Here is an 18,822-nt window from a genome sequence, read left to right as displayed (position 1 = left end):
TCTCAGCTTGCTCGCTTGTAATTGGTTAGCGATTGTAATGCATGCCCAATCATGACACTGACCTGTTTCCAATTAACTTGTTCACATGTGGAATTTCCAAATAGGTGTTTTTTAGCATTCCTTAACTTTCCCAGTCTTTTGTCTCCCTGCATCTCTTTCTAGTGTTGTATCGTTTGCGAACGTTTCTTTCAAACTAATGATTCTTTTTAGTGAATGTACTGAACTGCATCAGTTCATGAAATGATTCGTTCTTTCAGCTTGGCCGCCACCATGAGTGAGAGAAGCAGAAGCAGAAACGGAAATGCTGCAGCGTTCTCTCACTACTGAATCTTCAGCGAATGACCAATGAACAGCCAGCGTGCAGGCGGGGGAGGGACTTCACTAAAAGTATTGCCATGTAATTCGGGATTCGTCAAGCAACAAGAAAGTGGAACTACAGCGTTCTGTCACTCACTTCGGCGAATGACCAATGAGCATCCAACATCAGGCAGCGCTGTGCAGGCGAGGGAGGGACTGTACTGAACTGAACTTAATGTACTGTCAGCCACGAATGATTTGCTCATTGAACTTCTTCATTTGCGATCCACTAAGGAGCGACATACTAGTTTGTATACAATGAACTGTTCTGCCATGAGTGACTCATGCGGAACAGTTCACTGCGAACTAATACGATGAGTGATTCGTTCGCACAAGGAACGACCTACTACTCAACGAACGTACTCATGAGTGATTTTAACTGTTTGTCTTACGCGGGGATAGCCTTCACTGGCATCTGTTTCTCCAAACTAACAGCTAATGTTGAGTCAGTCCAGCACATCACAGCAAGCACACACATGGGGCGTGGGTCGGCCCGTGTCTCCATAATCTCAACAGACTACACATAAAGTAAAGAGAGGGCAGTGTCATAGTCTGTGTTTCGGTTTGGGTTGTGGTTAGTTTTGTTTCATGTTTTCCTGTGTTCCATGTTGTTCATGTCGTGTGCTCATTTACTTATTGTGTCCACCTGTTCTCGTCAACCTTCTACCTTGTGTCGACCAATCAGCTCCCTCCAGCCTCTCGTGTCTTGTCCAGGTGTTCCTCGTTGTCTTGTCAATCTGTTTGTATTTTGTTCCCTGGTTTCTTTCAGTTCTTGTCGGTTCATTGTCATTGTCAGGTGTCATTGTTTCTGTTCGTGCCACGTCTTACGTCTCACGTTACCAGTCATGTTTTGTTTCCAGTTTTATGTTTATTCAAGTGTTTCTTTGTTACTTTGGTTGTCTTTGTTTAGTTTGCTTTATCCTCGTTTCTTTTTTGCCTTTTTAAAAAAAATTAAATATAATTTTTTGAGACTCCTGCACTCCTGCCTTGCCTCCCTGCTTCCCTGTACTTGGGTCCTCCACATTTTTGCCATGCATTTCCTCACCTTCGAAAACCCTAACCGAGACAGAATGAACCGACCAAAACAGAACCCAGCGGGAAGAACACAGTGTCACCCTGCACGCCACCAGTCTGCCTTCCAGCGCCCTCAGCCTGCCAACCATACCTACCCTCCTCCAGTAAGCCCTAACGTTTCATCTCTCTGTCCTTTTCACCCGTGTCCCCCACTTTTCCTAGTTATTCACAATGCCCTACCATTTTACCTCCACGTTTTTTTAGATTCAGATTTTTCAGATTGTGAAGATTTTTCTGATTCTGACTCTGACATGGATTTAGATTTTTCTGGTTCCTTCCCTAGTTTTTCCCGTCCGAGACAGCTTGTAAACATTTTAAACATCCATCCATCCATTTTCTGAGCTGCTTCTCCTCACTAGGGTCGCGGGAGTGCTGGAGCCTATCCCAGCTATCATCGGGCAGGAGGCGGGGTACACCCTAAATTGGTTGCTAGCCCATCGCAGGGCACATACAAACAAACAACCATTCGCACTCACATTCACACCTACGGGCAATTTAGAGTTGTCAATTAACTTACCATGCATGTTTTTGGGATGTGGGAGGAAACCGGAGTACCTGGAGAAAACCCACGCAGGCACGGGGAGAACATGCAAACTCCACACAGGCGGGGCCGGGGATTGAACCTCGGTCCTCAGAAATGTGAGGCAGACACTCTAACCAGTCGCCCACCGTGCCGCCACATTTAAAACAAAGAGAATAAAATAAAATATAAATACAATTAAAACAGCGTACTAAAACAGTGCAAGAAATATCATTTAAAAGTGGAAATGCTCGAAAAAGCATGGGAAAAAAGAAGAGTTTCTAACATGGACTTAAAAACATGCACACTTGGGGCTGATGTCACTTCTGTTGGCAACTTATTCCATTCGTGTGCAGCATAATGACTAAAAGCTGCTTCACCATGTTTGCTTTGGACTCTGTGCTCTACTATTTGACCTGAGTCTGTCGATCTCAGAGCCCTACTGGGTTTATATTCCATTAGCATTTCATTCATGTATTCAGGACCTAAACTGTTTAGTGATTTATAGACCAGTAGCAGAACTTTGAAATCTATTCTAAAGCTGAGTGCAAGCCAGTGTAAAGACTTTATAATTGGAGTAATATGCTCTGAACTCTTTGTTCTGGTCAGAACCCGAACTGCAGCATTCTGAATGAGCTGCAGCGGTTTAGAGAGTTCAGTCAGAAGACCATTACAATAGTCAAGTCGACTTGAGATAAAAGCATGGATGAGCTTCTCCTTGTCTGCTTGACACATGCAAGCCTTCACTCTGGATATGCTCTTCAGATGGTAGAAGGCAGTTTTAGTAATTGATTTGATATGACTGTTGAAAGTCAGGTTGGAATCTATCAGAACTTGGTCTGTGGTTTTTAAAGAGAGTGACTCCAGGTATTTACTAACAGCAATCCTCTTTTCATTATTGCCAAAAACAATTATCTCAGTTTTTTTGTGGTTTAATTGAAGAAAATGTTGGCTCATCCAGATATTTATCTGTTTTAGACAGTGACACAACACCTCGATTGAACTGTAGTCATCTGGAGACACTGGTAGATATAACTGTGTCATCTGCATAGCTATGATCGTCAAAATTAAAGTTCTGAAGAATTTGACCCAAGGATAGCATATACAGGTTGAACAGGAAGGGTCCAAGAACTGACCCCTGAGGGACCCCATAGGTCATTGCCATTCGATGAGATTGAACACTTCCAATGGTTACAAAATAACTCCTTTCCTCCAGGTAGGACCTTAACCATTTAAGGACTGTTCCATTTAGCCCTACCCACGTTTCCAACCTGTTCAGCAGTATATTATGATCTACCGTATCAAAAGCCGCACTGAGGTCCAACAAGACCAGAATTTACACCTTTTCCAAGTCAGTATTCAACTTTATATCATTTAGCACTATGATAATAGCAGATTCTGTACTGTGATGAGTTCGGAACCCTGATTGAAATTTGTCAAAAAGTCCATTTAAGTTCAAGAAATTCCTGAGTTGGTTAAAAATAACTTTCTCAACAATCTTGGCTTTGAAAGGGAGATTTGAGATGGGTCTATAGCTTGCTAACATGGAAGCGTCATATTTCGTCCTCCTGTTTTTTCTCCCTGTTCCCAAGTCAGTTAATTTTTCAGCAGTTCCCACACCTTGTTTCACACTTCCAATTATTACCTTCCCGAGTCCCTGTGCACTCTGCCCATCTCGTTTCATCTGCTCCCTAACCTCAATGGCGGCAGGCTGAGGAAGCGATTGCAGGCCCCGTTCCTGCTCCCTGGCAGCTGCGGCAGGCTCCCGTCCTTGCTCCGGCGGTTACTTGTTTGCCTTTTTTTGGGGGGAGGATATTAAATATAATCCCTGCTTCCCTGCACTTGGGTCCTCCATGTTTTTGCCATCCATGTCCTCGCCTTCGAAAACCCTAACCGTGACAGACAGGAGACCGGCATCCGAGTTAGTGGAAGGCAAGCTGAAACGGCAGCAGCAGGGAGTTAAGGGGGAGATTTATTTAATAGATTAATAAGACATTTAAAATAACACGTATATAATTACACGGTAGCTGAGCTCGTTGCACGGATGTTCACGAGTCACGACCGAAGCCGGGTGTTTGAGAGCTTGCTGAGAGAGAGAGAGAGAGGTGATAAAATAGCTGTTTTTTTGTTTTGTTTTGTCCACCCCAAAGCCCCCCCCCCCCACCACCGCTTTCCTACTTTACGATACGTGACAACAGCAACGTATCGTCCTTTGTTAAAGGGGTGGGGGAACATGAACCGCAGAGCTGAATTATAAACTGAATGAACGATTCCGTGAATTAATCTTTTGAATGTATCTTTCTCACAAACTGATTCTAGCGATTCAGTCCATTCAGAATTGCTTTGCCCATCACTGGCTCTTTTGGAACGTGATGTACGCATCACATTAAAAATATTTGCAAAAAAAAAAAGAATAACTTTAATCAGTTTGAACATTTAATATCTTGCCATTGTAGTGTATTCAGTTGAATATAAAGTAGGTTGAAAAGGATTTGCAAATCATTGTATTCTGTTTTTATTTAGGTTTTACACAATGTCCAAACTACATTGGAATTGGGGTTTGTAAAAGAAGGGCCTGTGGAGAGGACATTTTGTTTTTAAATACTAAATCAAAGTTATTACAATGAATCCGGCTCTTGTATTAGAGCTCATTAGCTTGTGAAAGAGTATCTTATGCTGCAGATAGTCAATATAGAATTTTTACAGACTTTTCTATACCTACTCTGACGATATGTAAAGTCTGCTTCCATAACACTGCTGTGACATAAGGTAAAGGGCATGCGGGGTACCTCGATACTTGTTTCTAAAAAAAGGCCAAGGCACATGCACCAATCCTCTCCTGTAAGTCCATCCTATTTTTTTACGAAGGGGGATTCTAAAATAAAATCAGCTGTCACTGCATGCCAGGGCCTCACTGCTGAGGAGCACGCTGCTGGAGCTGGCCTCCAAGCTTTTCCATTGGTCTCTATCCAGGACTCAACTTTTTTTTTCTGACAAGTATTCTTTTCTGGAGTTGCAAGACACTTTGCTATTCAGTGGGATTCTATTGACATCAGTTGTTCAGTGTGTCCGAGGCAGAAGGTAAGCAGTCACTGTGAATTACGAGCATTCAAATGGCGAGCCTCATTCAAAACAAGCATGCACATTCAAACTGATTACAGCCAAAGCACAAAAGAAAACAATTTGGAAATAGGACTGACCTTTGCGGTCATAATTAATTGTTTTAATAGGTGGGGGGTGAGAATGAGGAGATTGTGATCTGTAGTTGCTGTGGTATAAGCTCCAAAGGGACCAAGATGTGATATTTCAGTGACTCCACAAGGAAAACTACCATCGCTGGCACCAAGCTCATCTGGAGTATTCTAAGAGTGTAGCGAATGAGAAACAAAGTGGTTCGCTGAGCACAAGGAAGCACTCCACTTATTCTGAGATATTTGACAACTCAATTATTGCGCCTGTTTTGCTTTTATCTGTGAGGAGAAAATCAGCCTCCATGGCTGACATTTCAATTAGTCTAGCTTATTTTGTTGCGCTCCTGTCAAACCTCACCAACCAAAGACTTTGGTCCATAATACAAAATTGGGTTGCTTAAGGCATGTGGCGTATGGAGAGGGCTGAAAGGGAGGTGTGACACTGCTATGATTAGCCCGGGCAGTGTTCTTGCCATGTACATTTAATCACCGAAGTAAGTCATTGTTTGTCTCTGTCCCACCTCAGCAGGAGTGCGGCAGAGTCAGGGAGGCTTCGTGGATTCACAAATTTGATCTGGAACCGCACATAAATTTCAATTCAATTTCGGGTCGTACTGCTAACAAAATAAAAGTGATGAAAACGTAACGCATCTCCAGAGGAGAGCGTGAGTTGTTTTTGAAAGAAATATAATTATTCTTTTTATGGAGGGATAAACACCGTGAACATGGCGGCCCGCTAACCCGCTCCCTGTACTCTTGCGACACCTCATAGAAAGTATCATGGCGCAGGGAGAGCCTAAAATGATTACATTCGGATTCATGGATTATGTTTTTAATAAAATCGGGAACAAGAGAATGGCGACATCCTACTGAAAGCTGTCTCACAGTCTCACAGCAACTACAATGTCTAACGTCATCCGTCAACAAGAAATTGCAGGTGCCTGTAAGTAAGCTACTCTAAATTCACAATTAGCTTACTGATAGCTGGTCAAACATTAACCAAGCTTGAGGTTGGTTACTAAAACGATAGACAACGTGGAGACCAAAACTGTAAACATTTGTGCTAGAAAAAAGCACCGTATGTATAACATGTATAAATTTCATCTGTAAATCCACTATTTTTTTACGATCAGTGAAAAAAAACATTTTATTATCACGCCAATATATGTTGTAACTGAGCAATTTTGTGAATGAATTGACTTACATATTCCTTAAATCAAGTAATGACTTCACATACTTTGAATTTAATTGGGATGAATTTGCTTAATTTTTGCCACAGTACTGGGACTTGCTTGAAACTTGAAGCTTCCAACTGGCACATTGTGACTTGCTCCTACATCTGCAAATAGCTCCACCGCCTCCAGTTAATTAGCACTGTGTACTTGCTTGATAGCTTGCTTCTGAGCGATTAGCCTCAATATGGTATGCTAATCAGTAAATAACCATATTTCTGTAGCTTCGCGGCATGGAGGTGTCTTAACTATTATACTGTATATCATTTGTGGAAATGAAACCCACTCAGTCGATGTCGCCATTGGCCTAATCTACGCTACTAACATGCATATCAGAAAAAAAAGAAAAATAACGTATATTATACATGCATAGTTGACATCTACCTATTGAGTTTTTCCATTTTTATATTTTAAATTATCCAGCCATCCATTTTCCATATCGCTTGCACTCACTAAGGTCGGGGGCGTGCTGGAGCCTATCCTAGCTGACTTCACACGAGAGGTGGGGTACACCCTGAACTGGTCGCCAGCCAATCGCTGGGCACACGTACAAACAACCATTCACACCTCATTTTCAATTAACCTGCCATGCATGTTTTTGGAATGTGGGAAGAAACCAGAGTACCTGCCCAGGAGACCCACGCAGGCACAGGGAGAACATGCAAACTCCACACAGGGCAGGCCGGATTTGAACCCGTGTCCTCGGAACTGTGAGGTAGATGTGCTAACCATTCGCCCACCGTGCCGCCCTATTTTAAATCATAGTAATTGAATTCTTTAAAATGTTATTTTACTTTTAAATTGAGAGTTGTTATTTTGTAAATTAATGACAATGTTATAAGCAATCTTATTCAAAATTTTTTTTTTAAATATATGTAAATCACAAATAAAGGAGGGGAGGGGGGCACCAAATAAAATATTGCCTTGGGAATCACATTGGCTAGGGCCAGCCCTGGCTATACCTCTAAACATGATGCAGATGACATCAGTTTCTTAGGTTTAGCTGGTACCAAGAGCACATTAGCGTTCAAAATAAATTAGGGTTATGATAAGTTAATTAATGCGTGTAATAATTAGGATAGCGAGAGCACGGAAGCAACTTCTGGGAAAAATTATGGACATTTAACATTCTTTTGTCACGTTAACACAGCACCTGCCTCAACACACCTCTCCCCTTCCTTTACTAAATCTTTCTCTCTACAGGAGAATGGGATGCTGCAGTAACAGGCAGTATATAAAAAGGCCTGGTTTATTTTCTTAGCCTAAGGCTGGCTAGTTCTCACTTTTGAGCTATGCCAGTTTTGCAGACAACATACCTTTGAGAGAGGCTGTTGTCTCTGCCGTCATGCATCAAAAAGCGGGTCTCTGGCTTTGTGACAGCGCCAGACCATGACGTGAACATTCATCTCTGGTGATAAATGAAGGCGTTATCCTTGTGCTTCTGTCATCGTGTCGGTGTGAGGTTTCAAGACGGCCTCAGGTGTAGGATATCTGACCAATATTTATAGGACGGATCCAGTAAAAACCTGTTTATTTTCAGATCCTACTGGCAGCCTATTACTCACCACACACTGACATGCCGCACGTAACAGAAAGCTTAAACTGGTGTCATGAGGACAGCATGTTTTTATCATATGGTGCCTGAACCATAGTCATTAATACCACTCAAAGTCACACATTAGATCAGGTGGGGATCGTTTTCCCTGTCAGGAGTTATTTCTGTTTTAGTCCTCTAAGGGTCATACTAAATTAATTGTATATGTTTTAAAGCATTAAGACATTTTTCCAGTCCTATGAAAACAAGTTTCAACAGACAACAAACAGAATCCCCTCTTAAGTATTGAAACCATAGCACCATTTAATATGTTGCTTGTCCTGTAAAGGGTGATGAAGAAGCTGGAGTCCATCCCAGCTGACTCAGTCACAGGACTGAGAAATAATAATAGACAACTGTTCACATTTACAGCTCTTGTCTACAGGAAAAAAAATAAAATAAATGAAACATTACTTTAAATCGATTAAATCATGCATGTAAACACCTTGATCTGCATATCGCATATGCTCCAGGCTCTGGACTGTCTGTAACAATTTATTATTTATGGGTAGACAAGAAAATGCATTTATTTTAAAGAAGTAAATATTTTAAGGCATATAGATGGAAGGAAAACATTTGTTTTTAAAAAGTGGTGCTATATCTACAAACTTCTGTTTTAAACTGTGACCTTTGTGTGAACAGGCATATTTCAACCAAAACTGAATTTTTATTCACTATTAAAAAAATGAAAAATAAAATAATGTGACAATTAAAAAAAACACTAAAAAATCGTAATCGTTTTAACTGTAGTTCTCGTTACCCTAGCAACCTAGCAAGGACGTAACACCAAATTCTGGGCCCCCATACGGAAGCCTCCTCCATTAAATAGATGTTTTTAATTATTTTCATTATCAATATTACCAATAGTAACAAAAAAGCATGTTTTAAAATGAGTAGGTTAATAGTTACAAATAGCAGTTAAAAACAATTTATGTAGCCTTAAGCTATTGACTGCGGGAATCTCCTGATGGTTTCATAGCAGTGTATTAAAACTAGAACTCTCATGTAGTGGGTGGGGGCTCTGTTATTTCTATTTCATGTTTCTATTATAGTCAATATCTTGTTTCTAGTTACTTTATCCTATATTATACAGTTATTTAATTTCTGTTTTTTTTCCATTTCTTTTGATCAGGAAAAGGAACCTTTTAATTAATTTCAATTTAATTATTATACAATAATGATAAAAATGTTTTATGTGGATTAAAGAACTGTATTCCTTTACTTGTTTTACTCTTGTAGACTTTATTACACCTACGTAACATAAGGAGTGCAACTGTCACCTGGTTCACTGTCTGTCTCTGTTTGACATACATCTCTTCAAAACACAGGACACAATATATGCACACGCACGCACATGGATTGTGGAAGAAACCCTTTTGCATGTTTTGCCAAGGTGGGTGTAGTTAACTCGTCTCAAACAGTCTTAATTTAATCAAAACAACCTCGCTGAACGTTAACAGCAAAATTTACTCTATCTTAACAGTTAGGATTTTTTTTTTTTTACAACTGAAATATTTAAATAAAAGAAAAAAAAAATCTTTACAAATTTACAAATGCCCAGGGGGCCCCAACTGTCCAACTTTTCCCCCTACTTCAACGCCCTTGAATCCCAGAACCAGCAACCTCTTCCTTTTTGAAAAATCAACATCCATTCTTTTCTTTACTTGCTTTCTAAATGAGCTGAATGGAGCGTCATCATCACCTAGCATTCAGCAGACAAACACTGTATTGCCATCTATATTATTTCACCTGCCTTGACTTGCATATGAACTCCAGTGACATCCCTTCTTATTCTATACAGTTTAATATGGCATTGGTCCACCCTTTGCAGCTATAACAGCTTCAACTCTTCTGGGAAGGTTTTCACAAGGTTTAGAAGTGTATTTATCGGAATTATTTCCGATTCTTCCAGAATTGCTTTTGTGAGGTCATACTCTGATTTTGGAAGGGAAGGCCTGGCTCTCAGCCTCTGCTCAAATTAATCCCAAAATTGTTCGACGGGGTTGGGGTCAGGACTCTATGCAGGCCAGTCAAGTTTATCCCCACCAAACTCTCTCAACCATGTCTTTATGGACCTTGCTTTGTGCATTGGTGCACAGTCAGGTTGGAACAGGAAGGCGCCATCGCCAAACTGTTCACAGAAAGTTAGGAGGATGGATTTGCCCCAAATCCCTTGGTATGCTGAAGCAGTCCATCCATCCATCCTTTCTCTGAGCCGCTTATCCTCACAAGGGTCACGGGAGTGCTGGAACCCAACCCAGCTATCATCAGGCAGGAGGCAGGGTACACCCCTGAACTGGTTGCCAGCCAATCGTAGGGCACATACAAACAAACAACTATTCGCACCCACATTCACATCTACGGGCAATTTAGAGTTGTCAATTAACCTACCATGCATGTTTTTGGGATGTGGGAGGAGAAAACCCACGCAGGCACGGGCAGAACATGCAAACTCCACACAGGCGGGGCCGGGAATTGAACCCCAGTCCTCAGAACTGTGACGCAGACGCTCTAACCAGTCGGCACCGTGACGCCGCTGAAGCAGTCAGTGTTCCTTTCATTGGAACTAAGGAGCAGAAACTACCGACTTTGTACACTTCCATGCTCCCAACTTTGTGGGAAAAGTTCTTTCTGTTCCAACATAACTGTGCACTAATTTGCACAAATCAAGGTCCATGAAGACATGGTTGAGAGAGTTTGGTGTGGATGAACTTTACTGGCCTGAACAGAGTTGTGACCGCAACCAGATTGAACACCTTTGGGATAAATTAGAGCTGAGACAGAGAGCCAACCCTTCTCATTCAACATCAGTGTGTGACCTCACAAATGCGGTTCTGGAATAAGGGTAAAAAAAAAATCCCTTATGGAAAGCCTTCCCAGAAGAGTTGCAAAGGGTGGACTGATGTCATATTACACCTTATGAATTAATCATTCATGATAAATAATATGTCATATTACACCTTATGAATTCATGATAAATAATAATCGCTTAAGTTCATATGGGAGTCAAGGCAGATGAGTGAATACTTTTAGAAATATAGTGTAGCTCTGCCATAGATGGAATTGGACCCCGTGCATGTAAACTGTCACTATACAGAGAAGTGTGAAAAAGTAGCAAGACCAAACTAGAGTATGTCAGTGAACTAATTAATTTGTGCATATAAGTGTACTGAGTGATCCTAACATACATGTTTTTGGACTGTGGGAGGAAGCTGGATCCATCCATGAATCCTGTTCAGTGTCAAGGGGGAAGATAGAGTCTATCCCACCTGACTGCGGGACAAAGGCAGACACACCCTGGATTGGTTACTGGAGACAACCATTCACACTCACGTTAAAACTGACTGCGGGAAGAGATCACGAGACCACCAGTGACTTCTCTTACAAAATCGATTCAAACTCAAGACCTTTTTCTTTGGCAGGCAGCTTTGGTAACCCTTTCATCTCTCAACACCTTAGTATGAAATACAGAGAACGGGATACCTTTACAAATTAGGTGCAGCTGACAGGCCATATCATTTTCCAAGGAAATTGCTTTACTAACTTTAATTAAGCAACGCTATGGGAAAACGCATCACAGGAAACACAAAAGTTATTTTGCCATGGTATTCTTCTTAAAAGTGTGTGAGTCAAGCTTTAGAAGACATTTCCTCATGAGATCCGTAAGTGAATAAGGCAAGCATTCAAAAAGATCACATGTGGGAGAGGATCTGATCTGATCTGTAAATCATGGAGTGTACACTACTTTTATAAACTGTAGTTCCCTTAGAGACATTCCAGCTCTTAGATCTGCTCCTAACTTTGGGCAGACCGATTATGCTCTGCAGATTCACACGTTCAGCTACAGAGAAAGTGATCACTCATTCCTACAAGATGTTTATTCCGTCCATAAAATAATAAATTGTTGTCCCCAGTTAAATTCGGATGAAAGAAGACAATTAAAAGAAGAGGTGATTGGGCTAGGAGGGTATATACTGGACTACACAAATTTAAATGTTTAGACTTGGAGAGAAGTTGCACAGCCAAGCACAGGAAGAAATAAAAGCAAGCAGAATCTTTATTTTGCCCTATTATGTTATAAAGAAGCAGGTGCTGCAAGTCTCCACAAAAACGTCTGACTTTCAGTACTTGTGCTCATAGAGTGTATGTGCAGCAAATACTGTATGTGAGTGTCTAATGACAAGAGAACAAGGCGTAGGATTTCAGCATGTCCAAAGGCTGCAGCCTGTGCACATAATGAGAGAAAATCATTTTCATGTAGGTTTTTCTTTCATCCCACCACATTGTTGCCCGGAGAGACTGAACGTGTAAAGAGCTAAAAGGTCCAGTGTGGGTGTGTGCTGAGGCACGGTGCAGCGTTCTCTGTCGCTTAATGATGCTTTGTAGCGCAGAAAAGTCAAATGTAGAATCAATGGTCTCCTCTAATTGGCAGTCCATGGGGTGCATTGAGCAAAATGAAGAATCATAAACTAGTATGTGCTTATTGATGGCTTTGTTGAGGATTGTCATGCTTATTAATATACAGCGTCAATAACAAAAGAGAATGCCAAATAACTTCAATATTGTCTCCACTTAGAGACCAACAATGATGACATGTATTCACATATGAGAAGGTCATGTCTTCATGTTTGTGTGTGTATGCAGCTGCAGAGGAACAGCTCATCCAGGGGAGTCAGGCCCCAGACGCTGATGACCGCGAGACCAGTGAGTCTGTGTCGCTCAAAGAGCGGCTGGCCCTGTATCAGGCTGCAGTGTCCCACAAAGAAAGTACCAGCTCCTCCTCTGCAGCGGTAAGACCATGCAGCACAGATTTAGCAGAAGACATGGTGTGCAGAAATGCTCAGAATCTGTCTAACCCTGCTTTCATCATGCATTTGTAGCATCAGATTCGGTTCAAGTACTATCCTATACATATCCTCAAATAGTGGCCTCCGCTCTAGTTGATGCTGTGCTTCAATTACCAACATATATAGTAAACACTTCACTTAAGGTAGCACACAAAGCCGGAGGTCTTCATTTAAACAAAAAGGGGCTTTATTCTTTAGACATAAAACAAAAACTCAAAACTGGGTTACTTAATTAATGAACTGACAGCAAACAAAATACACATCACAGCATGGTCTTATAGCCATGAAGCACATGCAAACTTGAATAGATGTAACAGCTCAGACTAACTGGCTCCAGCTTCACTTAAGGCAGATGTGTTTATCAAAAAGATACGGCGAGGAGAAGCATTCAAAACACCCCTGTAAAAAGTAGTCCTAAGCTGCCTTAAGTTTCACAGTAGGTACGATGTGTTTTTTTTTTAATTATTTTTTTTTGCATGCTTCATTTTAGTGCCTGTTACCATAAAACAGAGTTGACGTGACAAAATGCTCCAGTTTAGTTCCATCTGTCAAATGAGATTAGTGTTTTGTCTCATCAGTATGCATTTTGCCAAATTCTAGTCCTTGGCATCAGGTTACTGTATTTCAATAACTATTGTTGTTTATTTTGTTATCAATGTTCCCTGTGTTATGTGTACAAAAAGGAACTCTGTGCATAGAGGAGACTTTTACTGTATGTGCTAGAGCTGCTTTGCTGCATCCGGAACAGGGTTTCTTGATAATGAGCATGGTACAAAGACAATCAAAGAACAAACTTTACAGCCCAGCTCAGTCTCTGCTGCAGGTCATAGGGAGCTTCCTTCAGGAATCGTAGCACACATCTCAAAATGGCTGAGAATGCCTACAAACAAAACACTGGGCTATGCCTGATTTCTTTTCTTCATTACGTTGGTCAGTTTCAAGTAATTTCAGTGACCATTGTTTTTTTTCTTTCTTAATGGATGGGTATCAACAATTTAGCCTACACGTATAGGTATATTGTTAATAGGAAACACGAATAAAAACTGTAAACCTGTGATACATTCCATTACAATTGGAAACAATTCTTCACCAACCAATCAACAGACAACATGCACAAGCCTCACGGTGGGCGACTGGTTAGCACATCTGCCTCACAGTTCTGAGGACCCGTGTTCAAATCCGGCCTCGCCTGAGTGGAGTTTGCATGTTCTCCCGTGCCTGCGTGGGTTTTCTCCGGGTACTCCGGTTTCCTCCCACATCCCAAAAACATGCATGGTATGTTGATTGAAGACTCTAAATTTCTTGTAGGTGTGACTGTGAGTGTGAATGGTTGTTTGTTTATATGTGCACTGCGATTGGCTGGCGACCAGTTCAGGGTGTAGCCTCTCGCCCGAAGATAGCTGGGATAGATTCCAGCACGCCTGTGATCCTAGTGAGGATAAGCGATATGGAAAATGTATGAATGAATAATTTTTGTCTTATTCAAGGTGACTCAGCTAAGCGGTAGGGCGGAGGCCCTAGCATCCTCTGTTGACCGGCTGCCACTGGGTGTGATAGAAAAACAGCAATAACAGAGTATTTTTTATGGAACGTTGTGATTGAGGTTCTACAGACAGAAGTAATAAGTGCTATAAAGCAAAGGCTGTGCTCTTACAGCAGTCAGTTGATTCCACAGCACAGGAAGCCTTCTAAGAGCTCAAGTTTTACCTACATTTCTCTCCAGAAAAGATGTGTTGTTGGTGCCTTTCTTGTCCCACTAAAATTGCAGCAAACCCACTTCACAAATATCCATCCATCCATTTTTGGTGCAGAGTTCCAAAATTGTGCCATAATCACTTTCCCTGCATCACATAATAGCTGTATGGAAGGACGGCAGGCAGAGCTTCAAGCAGAATGCACTGAATCATTTTCATGCACTTCACTGCTATAATAGCCATTGCTGCAGTGCCACAACCTCCCTGACCTCACTTAATGCTCAGTGTCGGGCCTCATGTGGCAGCACTGACAGCTGAGAGCTGGGGCCTATAACTGCCAGATAAAATCTGCATGGGATTTTTGAGTTTTTTCTTTCTTCCCTACCTTAGGCAGCTGTCGTTGGCATATCCACACAAATGTGACACGGTGCCTCAGGAACCTCAGTGTGCCCTGTCCATCATCCAACAAAAATAAACAGCCTATGTTGTATTTTCTTCCCATAAAAAAAGTCATATGATTACTTTGCACATTGCAACACACTGTGTTTGCTACATGCAACGTAAAATCATATAAACGTGAGTGATCCTAACATACATGCTAAATAACACATACAAAACATTTCATAACACCATGCTTATAGCGAGTATCTCCATTGGTCATCTGCACAGTCCTTCAAATAGTGTACTTCCACTTGACACCGTGCCTCCAGCATTCACTTTGCACTGGGCCAAGACTCACAACTCTGTAAAGAGATGATTGCCCTTACTTTGTTTTAATAAACCTATTGTCAGAAATGTGGTAAATTAACAACTTGACAGTTAATTTTATTGGGTTCAGTGTATAATGTAATTGCAATGCTTTAATGAAATTGTTACAAGCTAAGACCAACACAAACAGGAGAATTGCAGCTATTGGCTTGCAGCTATCTGTTCATCAAAAGAAGGCATTATTCCATTTAGACCTTAAAGTCCACTTCAACATATAGAGCATAGTGATGGATGCAAAAACATATTACAGTGGTACTGTATGTGTGGGTTAAGAAAAACAAAAACAAACAAAAAACACTTTCATGTAAATAGTTTTGATTGATCCTGGAAATAAAATGTGCCATACATATGATTGTAGTTGGACATTGACATTGACAATACTGTACAGGTATATTCCCATCATCTACAATAATGACTCAAAGGAAATAAAAGCTACTACCAAAGGTTGTATATGTCAAAGTATTGATTTTGTATACTAATCCCAATTCCAATGAAGTTGGGATGTTGTGTAAAACGTAAATAAAAACCAAATACGTTGATTTGCAAATCCTTTCAACCTATATTCAATTGAATACTCTACAAAGACAAGATATTAAATGTTCAAACTGGTGAACATTATTTTTTTTTCAAATATTCAAAAAAAGCTGGAACAGCAGCCACAAAAGACAGCACAAAGTTCAAAAGCCAGCATCCGTGACGGTATGGGGGTATGTTCGTGCCCATGGCATGGATGACTTGCACATCTTTGAAGGCACCAGTGGCGTCGTTAGGCCAACTTTAGGGGGCTTCAGCCCCCCTAAAAATTTTTTAAGACCCCCTCAATGACTTGGTTGTTTAAAGAAGAAAAAATATATAAATTCTTGAATTCTTCTTCTTTTTCTTTCGGCTTGTCCCTTTAGGGGTCGCCACAGCGCGTCATCCTTTTCCATGTAAGCCTATCTCCTGCATCCTCCTCTCGAACACCAACAGCCCTCATGTCTTCCCTCATGACATCCATCAACCTTCTCTTTGGTCTTCCTCGAGCTCTCTTGCCTAGCAGCTCCATCCTCATCATCCTTGTACCAATATACTCACCATTTCTCCTCTGGATGTGTCCAAACCATCGAAGTCTGCTCTCTCTAACTTTGTCTCCAAAACAAAGAACCTTGGCTGTCCCTCTGATGAGCACATTTCTAATTTTATCCAACCTGGTCACTCCGAGAGTGAACCTCAACATCTTCATTTCCGCCACCTCCAACTCTGCTTCCTGTTGTCTCTTCAGTGCCACTGTCTCTAATCCGTACATCATGGCTGTCCTCACCACTGTTTTATAAACTTTGCCCTTCATCCTAGCAGAGACTCTTCTGTCACATAACACACCTGACACCTTTCTCCACCCGTTCCAACCTGCTTGGACCAGTTTCTTCACTTCCTGACCACACTTACCATTGCTCTGGACGGTTGACCCCAAGTAAGTCCTCCACCCTTGCTATCTCTTCTCCCTGTAGCCTCACTCTTCCCCCACCACCCCTCTCATTCGTGCACATATATTCTATCATACTTCGGCTAATCTTCATTCCTCTGCTTTCCATTGCATGCCTCCATCTTTCTAACCGTTCCTCCAGCTGCTCCCTGCTTTCACTGCAAATCACAATGTCATCTGCAAACATCATGGTCCACGGGGATTCCAGTCTAATCTCATCTGTCAGCCTATCCATCACTACTGCAAACAGGAAGGGGCTCAGGGCTGATCCCTGATGCAGTCCCACCTCCACCTTAAACTCCTCTGTCACACCTACAGCACACCTCACCGCTGTTCTGCTGTCCTCGTACATGTCCTGTATTCTTCTAACATACTAACATACTCTGCCACTCCAGACTTCCGCATGCAGTACCACAGTTCCTCTCTGGGTACTCTGTCATAGGCTTTCTCTAGATCTACAAAGACACAATGTAGCTCCTTCTGACCTCTGTACTTTTCCATCAACATCCTCAAGGCAAATAATGCATCTGTGGTACTCTTTCTAGGCATGAAACCATACTGTTGCTTGCAAATACTCACTTCTGTCCTGAGTCTAGCCTCCACTACTCTTTCCCATAACTTCATTGTGTGGCTAATCAACTTTATTCCTCTATAGCTCCCACAGCTCTGCACATCACCCTTGTTCTTAAAAATGGGCACCAGCACACTTTTCCTCCATTCCTCACGCATCTTCTCGCACGCTAGAATTCTATTGAGCAAGCTGGTCAAAAACTCCACAGCCACCTCTCCTAGATGCTTCCATACCTCCACAGGAATGTCATCAGGACCAATTGCCTTTCCATTTTTCATCCTCTTTAATGCCTTTCTAACTTCCCCCTTACTAATCATTGCCACTTCCTGGTCCACCACACTTGCCTCTTCTACTCTCCCTTCTCTCTCATTTTCCTCATTCATCAACTCCTCGAAGTATTCTTTCCATCTAGCTAGCACACTGCTGGCACCAGTCAAGATATTTCCATCTCTATCCTTAATCACCCTAACCTGCTGCACATCTCTATCCCTCTGTCTGGCCAGCCTATATAGATCCTTTTCTCCTTCTTTAGTGTCCAACCTGGCATACATGTCATCATATGCCTCTTGTTTGGCCTTTGCCACCTCTACCTTTGCCCTATGTCGCATCTCAATCTCAATCTCAAGTGTTGCATCCTTGTTGCATAGTCTACCACCATCTGTCCCTCCAAGTTCCTTTCCTGGATGCCATACTGACCCATCACTTCTTCATCACCCCTATTTCCTTCACCAAAATCTGCACCAATCACGACTCTCTCTCTGTCTGGGATGCTCAGAACTACTTCGTCTAGGTCCTTCCAGAATTTCTCTTTCACCTCTAGGTCACATCCTACCTGTGGGGCATAGCCACTAATCAATTATACATAACACTCTCAATTTCAAGTTTCAGCCTCATCACTCGATCCAATACTCTTTTCACCTCAAAGACATTCTTAGCCAACTCTTCTTTTAAAATAACCCCAACTCCATTCCTCTTCCCATCTACACCATGGTAAAATAATTTAAACCCTGCCCCCAAACTACTAGCCTTACTGCCTTTCCACCTGGTCTCCTGTACACACAATATATCAACCTTTCTCCTAATCATCATGTCAACCAACTCCCGAGATTTTCCTGTCATATTCCCAACATTAAAAGTCCCCACATTAAGTTCTGTGCTGCCAAAAGAACCTGCTTTCCACCTTCTTCTTCGACCCACAGTAGCTGAATTTCCAACGGCGCCCTGCAGGTTGACGGCGCCGGTGGCGGACGTTGTTAACCCGGGCCACGACCGATCCGGTATGGAATTCTTTGGATGAACGCTCATATTTGTTTGGCAAAGTTTTAAGCCGGATGCCCTTCCTGACACAACCGTCTGCATTTATCCGGGCTTGGGACCGGCCAACAGATTGCACTGGCTTGTGCCCCCATAGGGCTGCATTATATAAATTCTTGAATAAGTGAGGATAAACCACCAAGAAGCATTTTCAATGTTGGTTTCTGCCCCCAAAAGAAATAATAAAAAGAAAAGAAA

At 41.8% G+C, this 18,822-nt stretch overlaps 1 protein-coding gene across 7 annotated transcripts in view; it reads left to right on the top strand.

Annotated features, from left to right (window-relative positions):
• Positions 1–18,822, top strand: part of xirp2a (xin actin binding repeat containing 2a) — an 85,793-nt gene that overhangs the window by 45,317 nt on the left and 21,654 nt on the right. For 4 of the 7 annotated variants that reach the window (XM_061796845.1, XM_061796825.1, XM_061796854.1 and 1 more), the window contains one exon: positions 12,613–12,758. The exons of 2 other annotated variants lie outside the window; for them this stretch is intronic. In XM_061796845.1, coding sequence (XP_061652829.1) covers positions 12,613–12,758 — 146 coding nt within the window. Of the gene's footprint in view, positions 1–4,875; positions 5,033–12,612; positions 12,759–18,822 lie in introns of those variants that run through there. One more of the 7 variants, XM_061796879.1, reaches the window with a different exon arrangement.

This window comes from Phyllopteryx taeniolatus, chromosome 1 (assembly GCF_024500385.1).
Source record: "Phyllopteryx taeniolatus isolate TA_2022b chromosome 1, UOR_Ptae_1.2, whole genome shotgun sequence".
Taxonomy (NCBI): domain Eukaryota; kingdom Metazoa; phylum Chordata; class Actinopteri; order Syngnathiformes; family Syngnathidae; genus Phyllopteryx; species Phyllopteryx taeniolatus.
The sequence above is the reverse complement of the archived record's forward strand: the minus strand, read 5'-3'. Positions and strand labels throughout refer to the sequence as shown.